General features: G+C 40.5%; 1 protein-coding gene across 13 annotated transcripts in view; it reads right to left on the minus strand.

Moving 5' to 3' along the window:
- CDON (cell adhesion associated, oncogene regulated) overlaps nucleotides 1-16,359 on the minus strand; it is a 54,309-nt gene that overhangs the window by 11,273 nt on the left and 26,677 nt on the right. For 10 of the 13 annotated variants that reach the window (XM_013099606.5, XM_072027594.1, XM_027444253.3 and 7 more), the window contains 8 exons: nucleotides 15,808-16,164; nucleotides 11,455-11,753; nucleotides 9,452-9,626; nucleotides 8,186-8,314; nucleotides 6,298-6,504; nucleotides 5,449-5,630; nucleotides 3,974-4,079; nucleotides 631-753 (listed from right to left, as the gene is read on the minus strand). In XM_013099606.5, the coding sequence (XP_012955060.3) occupies nucleotides 631-753; nucleotides 3,974-4,079; nucleotides 5,449-5,630; nucleotides 6,298-6,504; nucleotides 8,186-8,314; nucleotides 9,452-9,626; nucleotides 11,455-11,753; nucleotides 15,808-16,164 (1,578 nt within the window). The remainder of the gene's footprint in view (nucleotides 1-630; nucleotides 754-3,973; nucleotides 4,080-5,448; nucleotides 5,631-6,297; nucleotides 6,505-8,185; nucleotides 8,315-9,451; nucleotides 9,627-11,454; nucleotides 11,754-15,807; nucleotides 16,165-16,359) is intronic. The other 3 variants (XM_027444257.3, XM_072027595.1, XM_072027596.1) reach the window with 1 other exon arrangement.

The raw sequence follows: 16,359 nt of genomic DNA on the forward strand, positions 1-16,359 counted from the left end.
TTTTTTTTAAAAAAAAACAACATTTTTTCATAGCTCTGCATTTGAAGTTTACTGTCTGCATTTCCCCTTTACAGCCTTACTTGGTTTTAGAGATTAAAGGAGACAGGAATTCTTCGCAAAATAAATGTGACTGCCATATCTGACACTTCCAGAGAACAGTACAAACTTTGTGCCAGAGGCATGCAGGATTAGCGATGGAGGCAGCCAACATAACCATCAATTGCTGTGGTCTGCACTTATACAATGTGTCACAGAGCCCTGAAGACATAAAACAGACGTACAAATCAATTCTGTCATCTCTGAGAGCATGGTTGTCTCCTAAGGAGAGGCTATCATCATAGCAGAAAAACAACCCAGAACAACAGTACTATTGCGTTGGCCAGGCAAATCTACAGAGTTTTGCTAAGAGTCTTTCTTGGGAGTGTAACATATCAGTTTCCACATGCTCAAAACAATCCTAGCTATCAAAGACAAAACAATCCCACAAAACATTCCAGAAAATTACAGTCTTCATTACAGCTAGCTTTTGTGCTGCAAAAAAAAAAATCAACACAACAGATATTTGATGGCACAGAACACCACCTTTCACACGATCTCACAGACAAGCAGACGCACTAGCTACGTGCTCACCTTTAGTTTCACAGATCATCACGTTGCTGTACTCGCTTTCACCACCTTCATTATAGCACTGCATTTTTATGTCATAAGATGTTTCTGGCTGCAGGTGATTTATCAAGTGCCATTGCTTTGTACCTATGAAAAATAATCAACTGCATTTAATTTATTTGTATGAGTCAGAGTTAGGTATGAGTATGTTGCAGTGTCTTTATAAAACATGGGGTATTGCAGCTTTTGTGGCTTGCACAGAAGTTTTATTATCAATTTATGGACTTTTTGGAAGTCTAAGCATCTTGTGAAATATATTAAAAAAACCTTTGGATGAATGAAGTGCTGGAGGGGTGTGTTTTTTTCCCCCCCCAAGTGTCTTTCTTCACAAGAACTGGAAGTCCCTGAACTTAAAAAAGACATCGAAGTTTCCAACATCATCGTTACATTTGAAATCAGCAGCAGTTCTGGGTATCTTTAATATGGAACTGCTCTGTTCTACCCTGAAGTGTCCCACAGCATTTTACAAACAATTTATTATTATTTTTTTTTTTTATAGAATAAGCTTTCCTTCACTACTTATTTGAAGATGGGTTATGCTAGTTATTCACAATATGCCAGGCAAAGAACAAGGTGAAACTGGCAAGGCAATCAGAAAACAGATTAACTGCAGACAGGAAAGACTTCACGGCAATAAGACCCTCTCCCAGTTTGCTGTCCTGTGGGATCTCTGGAAATGCACGGTACCAACTGAAGCAGCCTGTTTTCACAGTAAGGATACATCTGGGTTACTCAACTAGCAGAAACCGCAAATAATTGAACATACATTTTATTAAACATACTAGGAAACAAAATTAGACAGTAAGGCTGTCTCTTGCGCTGCCTGCCCCTGCAGAGACAGATTCCAAGCCAAGCAATCTTCTCTAATAGGACGGTTTTGTCATCTCTGGCTCCCGGCCAGCATTTCATTTAGACACCCTCCTGAAGTACTGAGCACTTCAATATAAATCACTCTCAGTTTTTACTTTCACGGGCTTGTGACAAATTTTAATAAACAGGGATCCTTTTTTTTTTTAGTGAGTTTAATTAACTGTTTGAGCACTCCTAATCCCTCTTGGAAAATACCACCTTGAACTGTTTCCACTGTTTCTAAGAAACTGTCATACCACCTACTGATTTAAGCATTAATAAAAAATAAAGCCTCTTTGGCTGGCAGGGGCTGTCACCACGACTCCACTCGAACTCTCCCAGACCCACGCCAGGGCACAGGTACCCGTGCCCAGCCGCAAAAGGCCCCCTGGAAAGGGCAGCAGGCAGCATTGCAGGGTTCAGGAGCTTCGGGAATGGATGCACCACTCGGTCCAGGCTCTGTCTTGTGCACTGCAGGCATCCCGAGTGACCGCACGCGAGTCCTGGCTGAGGCTGGAACTGGCCTTTTCCCTAAAGCGCACGTTTTCCCAAGATCCACAGTTCTTCCCACCCGCCCCCCTCCCCAAGCATTCCTTTCGGTAATTACTACACCAGGTTTTAGGTTTCCGCTTCAAGCCATTAGTGGAACTGGAATCAGTACAGGCACTTTAACTGTCCTCTTCGTGCACCATTAGCAAGGAAAAACATTTAAACAACTGAGATCAGACTGCATTTACATTTTAAATTGAATCTCCAGGACCCTCGAAACAGAGAAACACTGAATGTAGATGCAGGATAGGGTAGATTTTTCTTTGCTTTTGCTTAAAACTGCTGAAAGATAGCAAGGAGCCATCTGAGTTGAGATTTTTTTTTTTTTTTTTTTAAATAAAATCTGATTTGGCCTGTAGCAGCATTCATTAGAAGAAAGTCTTCTGCAGCATTTTGAATGTCTCGAAAGACAAGACTTAACAGGAAACGGTAAGGAAAGCCTACGGCAAGTACTTAGCTAACACAGGCATCACAACACTTTTTCCACTACACACACAGTCATTTCAAGATAAAATTCCCGGTCAAAAACAGACAGATAAATTCAAATGAAACAGAGGGGAAAAAAATTTAAGAACAAGTGACTTACAGAAAAACGTCCTAAGTCACGTGTTTCTATACATATTTCACTTCAAGTGCTTCCAATCACACTTTAATTGAAAATAGCTCTTTTTTCTTCCCCCTAAAAAGCTAATTTAGGGGAGCACAGTAAAGAAAAGTTCTTGTTTAAATATTTCCACCAAATGAGTTTTTGTTCCAGGGTTTGGCAGAGCAGAGCAGCTGCTAATGGTTTCAGACTGCCACAAAGAGTTCAATACACACACACACACACACACACACACACACACACACACACGGGGAGAAAAAAATCAGAAACAAGCTAATTTCACAGCACAGTGGAGCCCACTTAAACAACTAACTGCTTAGTGTATAAGATTTATAAACACACAAGTTCTGTCTAGCAAAGGCTAAAATACATTTGCAGATGAAGCTGCAGTCTGCATAAGCTTCTTTAAAGCAAACCTCTGAGCAGAAACTCTGGATCTTTAATAGCTTTAGAGTGCAAAAGCTTATGTCACGCATCAAAGTCCTATACAGAGTATTGTCTAGCTGGGAAAAACGTTCAAAATAAAGGCCCATTCCCCTTGAAACTGAAATAAATGAGGGGAAAAAATAATTAACGTCATTGGGACAGAATGAGATCACTGCGTTTACTCAGCCCAAGTAATAAGGACATTAAGTAAAATATTTTTAAAAGGCTTTTCCACTTCTGGACTAATATAGACATTATCTAATAACTTCTTCCAGGAAAATGATGATCTAATACGCACAGAGAAAAAAACTGATTAACAGGCAAAATGAAGCACAAACATACCTGCATTTGCAGCACACTACTACACCTGAGGCTAAAAGCAGCTTCCTTATAGCAGGAGAAGCAACTAAGCAATGTAAAAGGAGAGAAGGAAAATCACACACAAAGTACTGCCTAGTTTAGAAAACCCATGCTGAAGTAAATCATCATAAAATCCATCTAGTTATAATACAGTCTGTAACAGATACACTTAATTCTGGGTTAAAACTAATCTGCAATGGTTTCCCTTTACTAAATTATTTTAAACTAAACCGGTTTAAATAGAGCTACATCAAGGATTTGCAGCAGCCTAACAAGACAAACTTAAAAACATATTTAATTTTCAAGTTTCAACGTAGATGAGGCTTCAGAAGGAAAAAAACAAGTTCATGTGTGGGCAGAATTTGATGTTATGTAGTTGAGATAGCTACTTCTGTGAAATATATTGTAAAGACTCAGTTTGGGAAAAGCAGTTTAGATTTCTTATAAACACAGCCAACATGGCTACATGATGTTCTTCCCCATCAAGTAGTGTTACTAAGCAAGCAAAGTGCACTGTACCTTCTACAATATCCCTCTTGTAGTCACTATCATTGTCACTGTCCGTAGGCCGATAATAGATATAAAATCCTTGGATAGGTGTGTTGTTGTTGCTTGATGTAATATACTAAAAGAGAATTCCAGAAGACAGCATTAGGGAAGAAAAAATTTAATTCAGTCCTACTGAATTGTCATCACTGAATCTCTTCTCACCTTGAAATATCTATTTTATTTTTTTTTTTTAATAAGACTGTGCAAACAAGGTATAGAAGAAGGTTTGCATAGAAACCACAACACAAAAAAGGGCTGTCAATTGCTGTGGATGTGCAGACACAGGTATGACTGACACAATGCTGAAGAGGATGAAAGTTTCCTGCAGAGCTGCAGAAAGAAGAGTTCTCTGCATCTCAACTCCTCAGACCAGCCAAAAGAGGAAGGGTAGCACTGGGACAGAGCTTGAGCTGGGGATGACACCTTCCTCCCACATCACTACGGACATTGAAGTAGGGAGTCTGAGCATCAACAACCTGAAAATTCGAGTGATTAATGGAATGGAGAAGTTAAGACCATTTTTAGTACAGCAAGAATTAAAGTCACTCTAAAATTCAGTTCAGGATATTTTACTATAACTTTAAATTATGTAGCCTCCTGAGGAACCAGAGGTTATTTCAAGTTTATTATCCTTAACATCTCTTAAGACTAAGCTAGTGGAACGAACTAACATTGCAAACTCCACACGTTAAATCCTCCAAAGTATACTAGGGGGTTAGATTTCAAAACAAGAGCAAAGAATTTCTATGGCTTTCAATAAGGACTTTAAAGTACTTGTTTACAAAAGACAAGGTACTGGGGTAAGGAAAGTGTTTCTCTAACATGAAACCTCTATTAGATGCAAGGGAAGACGTCAGGTTTCTAAATACAGCACCAGTTTGAGCCATCTCTGCCTGGATTGACACAAGCAGCAGAAATTGTAGCAAATGAGGCCAACTGCTCACAACTGATGGCATTAGCAGTGGTTTGGACAGGGTGGTGCCTTCAGGTATGTCAGTGCAAAACCCTGGTGTACTGAGAATGCTGCAGCCTTTCACTGAAGCTGCCACTTGGTGCATCTGTCATAACCCATGGAGTGCTCAGACCGTGAGTGACATCCCCAGGGAGTGGGGAGAGGAGACTAATGTGGAGGGAGGCTGGGAGACAGTGCAAAAGGGAGCAAACAACTGACAGGGCTGCCTCCACAGAGGAAAAAGGGTTTGGAAGTGGAGAGCAAAGGGTGCGAGAGGCACACGGCCTGGTAAGTTATCCTATTCTACCATACAAGAATGAAGTACATTTACCCTCTTCTAGAAACAAGATCACCTCTGACTATCAGGGGAAAGAGAAAACACTCACTATTCCACAATTAGCTTTTAATCCTTGACTTTTAAGAGCTTCTAATTAGCCAAAGCAGTAAGAACTGTCCCACAACTGTGAGAAGACCAGAAGCTGATGATACTCACTGTCCATTTTAACATGATCTGAGTGTCACTGATGGCTTCCGTATAAGCTATGTGAGGTCCTGTGATGGGGCGGTTGGAAAACCGGTTGGTGAAACCAGCTACTTGGTAAGGGCGAGAGGCTGCACTTCGTGGACTCTCCCCATAGTTGTTCACAGCAATCACACGGAACTTATACATTTCTCCTTTTAAGGGAAAAAAGTGAAAGAAAGAGTTATAGCAAAACAAGTACTAGAAACAGGATTCAAGGAGAGACTAAACAGATTAGGAAATAGTTTTTGCACAACATCCAATTAGAAAAAAAGCGTAGGACTCATTGCCACAGACTAATGTGGCCATCAGAAATATAAACAGCTTATAAAAGTGATTAGGGAAAATCACTCAAGAAAAATCCAAAGACACAGAGGCAGCCATAAGGCTCAGGAAGTCCCTAACTGCTGGACATCGAGAAGATGCTTCAAAGGATACCTATCATAATCCATTCCCCCTACTCATAACTCCTTCCCTAACATTTTATGGCTGGTCAATGGGAAAAACCAAAAGCTAGTACAGACAACTTTCCCTTAATGCATTTTTCTTTTCTTTTACTTTCTGAGTGCTTTCTAGAATGACAATTAAGTTAAAAATAGCAATAATACACAAAGCTCCCCTCCACTTGGAAAAGTATTAACTTATGGTGTGGAATTTTTTTCCACTGGGAAAGCCAGAAATCAGCTTGAATTCATATGATGAACTCCTATCCCACAAAAGTTAAAATGAGAGAAAACTTGAACTCTGTCTCTTCAACTGGAGTACTCATCTGAGCAAACACAGCAGCATTAATTGCTTCAGAGGAAAAAACGTTTTTAATACCTGGCTCCAAGTTACGAACTTCCACAGACAGCTTGGAAGGAGAAATGTTATCAGCTGCAATTAGCCAGTCACTGTTTCGTCCCAAACGTTTATACTCTACTTTAAAGGCAGTAATGGGGGAGCCACCGTTTGCTCGTGGTATCCATGTGACATAGACAGATGATTCTGATGCTGTGGAGATTGTGGGTCGATCAGGAGCTTCTGGAACTGAAATAAGAAATTCAGTTAAAAGAGCTTTAGAGGCAGCTGAAACTTCGTTTTCTACAACTGATTAAACTAATTTATGATTAAATTAGACTTTGTGTATTAACACAGAGAATCTCAAATCCTCCTATAATAACTATCCCTCTTACTCTTCTGAAAAATATGCTTGAAGAGCAGGAGTTGAGAAAATGGAGGAATTAACTATTTTACCAATGTAATAATCAAACAGGTATGGTGTTACACTACCCCAACCCATCTCTACATGGAAATGGAAACACATACTAAGTGAATGCAGAAAAAATTGGTTATCATTTTTTAAACCCTGAAATTGCCCTAGCAGATGAGACTTCAACCCATCCACACTAATGAGCTATATTGCCAAAATCATAATTTGGAAGAAATAATAACAAACAGCAAACAAAACATGCAACAAATGATATACTTACTGAACTCACTTGAAGTTACAGACAGCAGTAGAATAGAGAGAACGGAAAGAGGGGGTGTTAGTAAATCTGGTTTTAACCATTCTGAGAGCTAAGACTTCACTGGACTATCTTACATTCATTAATGTGGAGCCTGCCACTGATGAGAGGAGGAACCAAACAAGGAACAGAAAGCTGACAGCTTTAGGGGCATTAAACAGGCTGACCATTTGCAGCTGGACCATTTGTAAGCTGTCTCTTTGTCTGGCCCCTCTGATACTTAGTAATGTCATGAGCATGCAATGCTCAGCTCCCCTCACCTGCATTATTAACAAACCTCTCTACTCAACTTTGGTTCTACACAAACTTTACACGTCATATCACCTTTGATGTCTCAGCCCAAGTAAATTTACCAGATCAGGTCAATGAGTTCAAAGGCTAGGGTGATAAAAAAGGACTATAACCATTGTTTTCATGGGAAACCAAGCTTTAAAACAAAAAAAAATTACACCTAACTGGAAGTGGTTTTTATTTTCTTGCAGTAAGAAATAAGTGTAGCCTTGAGAAGCCACAGGAGAACATTCAGAACAGAGATAGTCCACTCAGAGAACTTAAAACTTTGACACGAACATTTCCCATTTCATCTCTCCCTCTGCATCTTTTACAGTGAAAGAGAAAAGCAGAGTATTTAACAAAAAGCAACTGCAGGTTTAAAAATTAGCAGCAAGAACGATACACATTAAAGACTACTTTTATCTAATTTTTGAGAACCAAACACGCAGGTGATTCCTGCATGGTATCCTTTCAAATCCTATATTCACTAGATTTGGACATGCATATGCTAAATTCATAGCTTCAAATACCTCCCCATGGAAGCTGCACTCTGTAAGAAGTGCACTACAACTTGGTGACTTAAAGTAGCTGTGGAAACATGAGGTATCAAGGCAGCTACATACAATGCTAGCTCACAAACTGGAATAAGCTAACCTTTCAGTTAACCCCAAAAGCATGAACTACCATCTCTTCTTCTGGAAATGCAATAAACAGAAAATCTGACAGCTTGAAGTTGCTGCTATCTGATCTCACTCACTTAAGTTCCACAAGACAAAAAAAATAACTGTCTCAAAGAGGCTTAAGGAATACATAAGAAATAAAGAATAGAAGCATCTAGAACAGTAATAAGCACTTCACAAATTAACCTAGATGCATCTCAGTTCACACTAACTTCTAGCACGTGGATTACAAGCAACCCATATACCTACCTCCGCTATGTCGAGACAGATCTGGAAGTACGACACCAAAATTATTTGTCCCTTCATGAATGACGGGATGTTTAGGAATGCCTACTGGTGGAGATGGAGCCTGAGTGTTTTTCGAGGATGATGTTCTTTCTAAGAAATGTTTGATATACAGTCAATCAATTCAGGGATTGGATAAGAAAGTGCTGTTCATTGCTTCTTGCAACATGCTTGCTCTGCAAAATCACATGCTATAGCGCAGAGGGATAAAGCCCTGGCTCCAAATCACAACTCACACAGTCAAGATAGCAATTAGGAAGTTTCTTCAGGGGAGCAAGAGAGGAAACCTCTTCCATCCACAGTGCAAGAGTCCCTGGGCTGGTACGTGACTGTGCTAACATCTTCAGTACTGTACTGTGCTTTGTGGTGGTACTTGCTGACTGCTACCTGAGTTTTGAAGTTCTCTCATCACAAAATCACAACAGGCAGAAAAAAAAAAAGAGTACACTAAAATCTACATCTAGAAAAAGAAGTTAAAAAAATACTGTGGAAACTGGTTACAGCTGGACCCAGGATACTGGCTTGAAGGGGCTTTTGGCCTGTGTCAATACAGCCATAAGTACTTAAGTACGTATCATGACTTCACAGATTTCACAATACTACATTTTTAACAAAATTTTGAACTATCCTGTTCTTGTACAGAAGTATGAAAAAAATATATATTTTTATATGCTTGAGAGTACAGCCCACAGCTTCCAAGCTTGAAAGAAAAAATTACTTCGACTGGAAACACTCTTTTGCTTGTTGTCTGCACGCAACAATCAAAACAGCTGGCTCCTGGTCAAAACCACTGAGATATTTTTACTGAAGCTTCTGCAAATCAAACCAGAAGCAGTACTGCTTTTACGATATGAAAACTTAAAGGCGACTGTGCAATTCAAACAGTTTCTGTTGATACTCTGTGCAGAAACCTGAACCAAGGACAGACTGATTCCTGACCACAATTAAGCTCATTTAAGCAATAGAAAATTTTCCTGTATAAAAATCTCCACAATCACGTCAAAAATAAAACTATCATACATTTAATGGCCTTTACTTACCAACAGACCTGGTACTGCTCAGGAAAGCTTGCCCTACAGCTATTTTAGCTATTAGAGGCTGTTCTTCAGCAACTGTATTGCAGAACATTTCATACATGTATATGGCTCAGCAGACAACATACAGCTGACGTAATTTAAATAAATGTCCTCTTTAAAGCCTAGGACACAGGGAGCATTGTGCTGCACCTACCTTTGCTGGTGCGAAATGTCAGCATAGCAGGCTGGCCTTCGCCAGCAGCACTCCTCGCCACCATTAAAACTTCATACAGGCTTGAAGGCTCCAGCTCGGTGAGCCGGAGCTCGTTCTCACTGCCAGGGACACGCACCGTGTGCCAGCTCCCCGCTGCACTGACGCTGTCGTCCAGCTGCATGGGACAGCAAGACAAAGTTCAACATCAGCAATGAATTACATCAAACTCAATGTAGCGCTCAAATCCCTAATTGCTTTAGCACACAAATATCCAGAGGACCTCTGCAACTTGCCAAATTTCCTCATGTTTTCCTATATCTAACTATGGTACATTTGTTGGGTGTTGCCATCTGCAAGTACTTTGGCCACAAATCAGCATTTCTGCAAGTGTCTTCACAGTGCTCCTTCCATAGGCTTCTCTTGCGTTCCCTCTCCACACAAACGTGCTTATTTTTGAAAAAACAGATCACTTCATCTTTCATCTAAAACTAGTGAGAGTCCAAGTTATTTTAAATACTTCAACCAGCCTTTAGCTTGGGGATGTTGGGGTGTGCGTGTGTGTCATTAAAGGCTGGACCTAACGCCCTAATAAGAAAGATATGTTCCCTGAACTATTCCAGCTTTTCCTGCGCTTAAGCATTTCAAAATATTTACTGGCTAAAATGGGCAACAAAAGTATGTCTTAGTTACTTCTGGAAGCTGGAAAAGAAAAGTCAGAGAGAGCAAAGATTTGGTTTTTACTAATGCATTTTTCCAAAAAACAACACTTTTTAATTTTAAAATTTAAACAGTGAAATCACCATTTAAGAAAGAAAAGAGACTGAGGGTAGTCACCCCCAAATCCCAAACAAAAAGACAAAGACTCTAGCAAAAATAAACTACTACACAATGTAAGATTTTAATATAACATGGAAGGCAGGTCTAAATGCCACGGATTATCAATGGTTATGCCAGCAGTCTTTGTTCAAGTATTCCCCTCTGTAGAGACCCCTCTTTCAAAGTTTTAATTCCCCCTCATTTTTTTTTCCTTTTTTTTTTTTTTTTTTCAAAAGAGAGAAATTAAAAAAAATAATTTATGGCAACGTAAACACCGCCATAAAATAACATAGTAAGCTCCCTACTGAGAAATGCATGAGTGAGCACATTTAACGTGGAAAGGATTGTTATGAGTGAAGGGTAAGCATCAGAAAGGTCAAATAAGTATTCAAAGCTTTCAGTGCTTACGTGAAACAGCTACCTTTGGATGAGAAATTGTATCAACAGACTTTGGCATTAGGTTTTCAGGAACTAACAGGTCAAAAATCTAAGCGTTCCCCCCAGGCTAAGACAAGATCAGGATGTAGAGGATTAAAAAGCTTATGAAAAATAAAACAAACAGCTCTGCCATACAGAAAACTTCACTTGGAAGAACGGGCATAGGCATTGCTTAGTTCTGATTTTTGTCAGAACAGCTCACTGCTGACACACCATATTTAAGGACATGACATGTATCTGCTTAAGGAATATTAGTTCACTTTCGTATTTGGTAATTTCAGTTTAAAATAGTCTCTTCGGGATGCAAGGTAGCAAATTCTTTGACAGATTAGTCTAATACTCATCTTCCCTTCTGATCTCAAGTGTACCCACCGCAAACCAGATTCAGGCTTGCTCACATGAATGCATTTCTAACATCACTGAAATTGCATATAACATGCCCTGGAGCCCAATTCCCCAGAGACCATAATGATACCGTAAAGGAAATAAAAGCTTGGGCTCCCCCAAATAAATCTCATTTAAATCTTGATAGAACAGCATACTTGTGACCAACTTCAGTCATCCCTAAAATAAGCTGCCTGTGTGGCCACAATAAAGCTGTGGTTCAACTACGTTCTATATTCTCTCTGGCCTGACACCACATTCTTGTTAACACCAGCAATGCAACAATTATTGGTTCCTTGAGAAACCTAAAACAATGAAATCCATCTGCTGTGGTGCACTGCTTCAGCGCTGCGATGAAATATTACCTTGCGGTATTTAACAAAATAGGCATTGATGGGCAAGCCGCCATCCCGTCCCGAACGCCACACCAGGGTGTATTTGTCCGGCTTGAGAGTCTGCGGGGGACTGAGGATGATGGGGGCTTCTGGGGCGGAGATGCTATTCAAGGGCTTTTCTGTCACAGCTGCATCAAAATGCAGCTTTGTTGGAGGCAAGCTTGAAACCGCTGTTTCCACACCAAAGTCACCATCGCTTTCATTGCTCTGGACAATCTCCACAGGAGCCATTTCTTCTGCTGCTGCTTTCGTGCCAGTTTCTAAGGGAACTGTAAAGGGAGGAGTCTGGTTACATCTCTGAGATGACGTATATTCGCCCCACACAGAGGGGACACTAAATCATTTAAGAACGTCATTTCCAAACAAACCCTGCTGCAAAGCCAGCTCAAGGGATCCCCACGCAGGCCTGGCCGTAGTGCCAAGCTGAACCTTTGCATGCTGGCTTTCTGCTCTTTTTTTTTTTGTGGCATTTCACAGTAGCAAAGAGAAAACCTGAAATGCAGTGTCCACGGGCACGCTTTGATTACCATCTCCAAGAAATTAAGTAGCAGCAATGTATGTTAGAAGTAAAAACACAGACAGAGCTACACTTGTGACACAAACGGAGTAATTTTAAATTAATTGCAGTTGTACAAGGAACTTTTCATGCCCTGAATTGGCGTGCACACAAGAGGACATTCTCCTACCTCAGTTTCTGAGGTTTTAGCTGTAATTTCAATCAGCTTTGAAAGCTGCACGACCCGACTATTTCATTTGAAAATTTATGCCGAGAACAAACTCGGTTTACAGGCAGATCTAACATGCAATTTAATACCAACGCATTTCTAGAAATCCTGCTCCAGCCTCCTCCAGCCTATTTACTTTGCCCGGTTTGAAATAAAAAAAAATAAAAAAATAATATCAGTAGTTCGAAAGAGACCACGAGACAGAAAAATACTGTTTGGCTGATGCAGGGCTTGTCAGCATTCCATCCAGGAAAGGGGTGGCAGGTTGGACATCTGAGATTATCCAGGACAAGAAAATGTCAGTGCTTCAGATGAGAGCATTTGGGAACCAGCACAGCCCTTAAAGGTTGCATGCTGCTATGTCAGGACTGCCAGATGTTCTTAGCCCTGTCCTTTCTTTCAGATTTGTGTAGGTTTATGTTACGTGCAGGGGTCTGGAAGGGGAAGGGAATGAAGGGAACTTGGTTTACAAAACAAACAAATTCCTTGGTAATGTAAAGCCTCGGCAGTGTTAGCCTGGCTGACTCAAATTCCTCCAAACCTCCATTAAAATACCAGCAGCAAGTGTGGCTGCTATTTTGGGCCACTTTTTAAAAAGCTGTGAAGGGAAGGAAAGTTCTCTTTTCAAACTGAAGACACTCTGCAAGCATGTGCTGTTTGTTTCTTCCTATTTGTTTAGGAATGCTAAAAAATTCAGGGGCAGCAGAAGGGAACAACGCAAGGAGAAGCCCCCATAGCCAGACATAGTTTGCTTAAAATGTCAGAAACCCTAGGACGACCTCAAAGTGAAAGGATATCTACTACAGTCAGTAAGCAGTGGGAAAGTGATGCATTGCCACACATTAATATTGGAAACAAATGCTGTATTCACTTGAGGAGCCAGAAGGCCCAGTGCATTGTGACGGACTCAGAGGATTTGTGGGTGGGCACAACATGGTTCGATGCCTGCTGGCATGGGGAAATGGACTGCTGCGCATGGAGAATTAGTTGTGGTTTAGGCTGGTGACAGGAGACCTGCAGTTGTTGCTGTGTTTATTGCTCCAAGAAGGGAGTCATCAACAACTGGCAAATAATTTGTATTTTGCTTTTGGAAAAACAACCCTGGGTAACAATTTCCATTAAGCAATTCAGAGCTGAGCTCTTTTTACTAAGTTTCTGGTATAATTGCTACCCATACAAACCAGTACATCAGACTTCCGTTGGCTGCTGTGTCATCATGTAACTCTCTCCAGCTGCTGCAAGAGCATCATCCCTTCCCCCTTCACTTCTTCAGGCTTTCTCTTCTTCCTCATCTGCCTAGCCCCACCTCAGAACAAAAGCGTGACTCAACTGGGTCAGACCAAAGGATGAAGTGCCCCAAGATCTCATCTCCAACAGTGACCAGAAGTAGAATTTAGGGAAGGTTTTAAGCCTGTTCATCTCCAGCCTTTCATAATGCTTCAGTAACAGTATTTCTAGTTCAACAGGGTGCTGTGAAAAAAAAAAATACTCCCTTGCAAACAGAGAAGCACTGAGCATCCCAAGTTGAAGCATCAGGAGAATGTATTCACAGCTTTTACTTGTACGCTCTGTAATACCCCATGTTTTATAGCTCACTATCATGTTTCACCTTTGGGTGCCTCACTTTGAAGACAGAGCCCTCATTCGTTTCAGTCTCTTCTCCTGCAGAAACTGTTCCATATCCATATGAATCCCCCTGCCAGGTTTTACAGCATCTTTACTACTTATTCTACACCCGTCTTTAATCAGGGCTGCAGATGTACAAGCAGTTTTCAACCTGTTGGCATTCCTTTTATTTGTATGGCAGCAGAGCAACCTTTGTATTTTGTCATCAGTGCTGTCTCTGCTGTGCAAACAGATCACATTCCCAGGCATTTCTTCCCCGCTTCTTAAACAACCAAAGGATCCCCCCTTCTACGAGCTTGCTAAGTACGTTAGCAAAGGCTGGGAAAGTGCTCTGAAAATGTGAACATAGCACATCAGTGAAGTCACCCCCGCCTGGCAAGCCTTTCAAATTACCCTAAAACTTCTCAGACATGTCTGGCCTCTATAAAAGATAGCTTGAGCCTGCTTTCCAATATAACATCAACCTAACTCTAGCAAACACTGCTCTTTCTTGGGTTTTGTACTAACCTGCCTGCCACTTGGATTTCCTGCAGTGTATTTTTCTCCTTAATTTCCATTCGACAAAAGTTATTTTGAAGAATTAAGTGTAATTAGTAGCTATGGAAAGATACTACCATACATGCAAACACCACAACTGTCTAAAAAGACTTAAAATAAATGTTATGCCTATAGGATGCTAAGGCTATTGTTTTATACTTTGTTTTCTCACTATGATGGTGGCTTAAGTTGCCCTGCCTGTTTTTAAGACCATGCAATGGATCAGGTCACGGAACAGATCCAGCAGAAAATAAAATAAAATTTAAAAAACAAACAAACAAAAAAAAAACAACAACAACAAAAAAAAACATTTTTCAGCCAAATAATCTTTTACTCTGTGCTTGAGCAAGGCAAATTACAGAGACAAGCTGCTGAGGCAGAGAGCTTCTTATATTAATCCTACCACCAATGAAATGCACTGGAATCACAGCTTAAGCATTTCTGAAGCACCTGAACAACTGACTACCTGGCACAAATTCTTCATTAGAATTTCTAAATGTTTGAGCATGTCTCCTGGCATGGATGGGAACTGTTTAAAAACCTTAACAGCTCCCAGAAACTACTTAAGGAGTTTTATATCAAAACCAAATGCCATAACCACCTTCTACATCATAATCAGCAGCATATTAGAAACCGATAAAAGTTAATAAACAAAACATTAAACTTGAACTTACTGCCATAAAATTCTGAGGCAAAGCAGTGTGATTTTTCTGTTTGATACAGATCGAATTCTGTGATGATATTTAGCTTTGTTTCCTCTTAGCAAGGTCCAGCAATAATTTATAAATAAAACTATATGATGGGATCACTTTCATTAGTTCCCCCCCTTTCCTCTAAGAGAACCTTTCAGCATATTTTCACATCATATAAATGAGTTTAACTGGTGATAGAGAACTTTAAGTATGGGACCACGTATATGGAGAATCTTAAAATGCACTGACATTCTGTTAAACGTCCAGAGACAAGATACTGTAGCAGATGAAAAACTAAGTCACTTCATGTAATTAAAACCTGTACCTTAGTTGTTGTGGATGGAATTTATGAAGGGAACTTAAAATTGTACTAACATAACATTCCAATGTCAAAAAAAGACAGTACTTCTTTCCCTATCTTGCCTTTAATTAAGAATTCTCTTTTCCTAGCAGCACAGCACCCACCTTGGAAAGTTTCTTAATCACATATTAGAATGCTAAGCACCATGCAATACACACAGCCATTTCCTCTCTGCCTATCAGTTGAGGAAAGAGGGAAAGGAGAAAGAGGACCATGAAGGCAGCTTGGACCCCTCTGCTGTGTTTCCCCAGGATACCTCCACTACCTACCTTCATTTTAATTCTTACTTAGATGCATTTCTCACCTAAATCTGTACGCTGACTACCTCTACTCTCCGTGTTACGGCACTAGATTCCATATTGGTTTTGTGATTCAGGCTTACCAACTGTGAGGAAGGCTTCCGACTTCGCAGAGCCATGCTCGTTGATGGCTTCGCAGGTATATTCCCCCACACGACCTGGAGTCACATTCCGAATGTGCAAGGAACTTGACCCTGCTTGAGATGCGGTGAAATAGGTGGTGGGCTCTGCAATGGTGCTGCCCTGCATTGCTTGGGAAGGTTCTTGTGGGTTTGGATGAAGCACCTGGGAGGGGTGGCTGGTAATGAGGCCTCTGCTATCATACCAATGGATCACAGGAACGGGCAGGCCAGTGGCGTTGCAGGACAGTGTGACATCCCCACCTTCTGTCACACTGACACTTGCTGGTGGAGAAACTATAACTGGCCTTGACCCACTGCCTAAGGAAAAAGGCCAAAAAATAAGTGTGGTTAAGGAACATGTTTAATGCCAAACTGAGTCAATGCAATTAAAAAAAGAAGTCATGCACACATCTTGTTAATCATTTCAACTGTTATTCCTTGTCTAGATGGCTTCTCTAGACTTCCTTTCCAGACTTAAGAGATCAGATGAAATTTATGCTTAGAGAAGACTTG

Source organism: Anas platyrhynchos, chromosome 25, assembly GCF_047663525.1.
Source record: "Anas platyrhynchos isolate ZD024472 breed Pekin duck chromosome 25, IASCAAS_PekinDuck_T2T, whole genome shotgun sequence".
NCBI classification, from domain to species: Eukaryota; Metazoa; Chordata; class Aves; order Anseriformes; family Anatidae; genus Anas; species Anas platyrhynchos.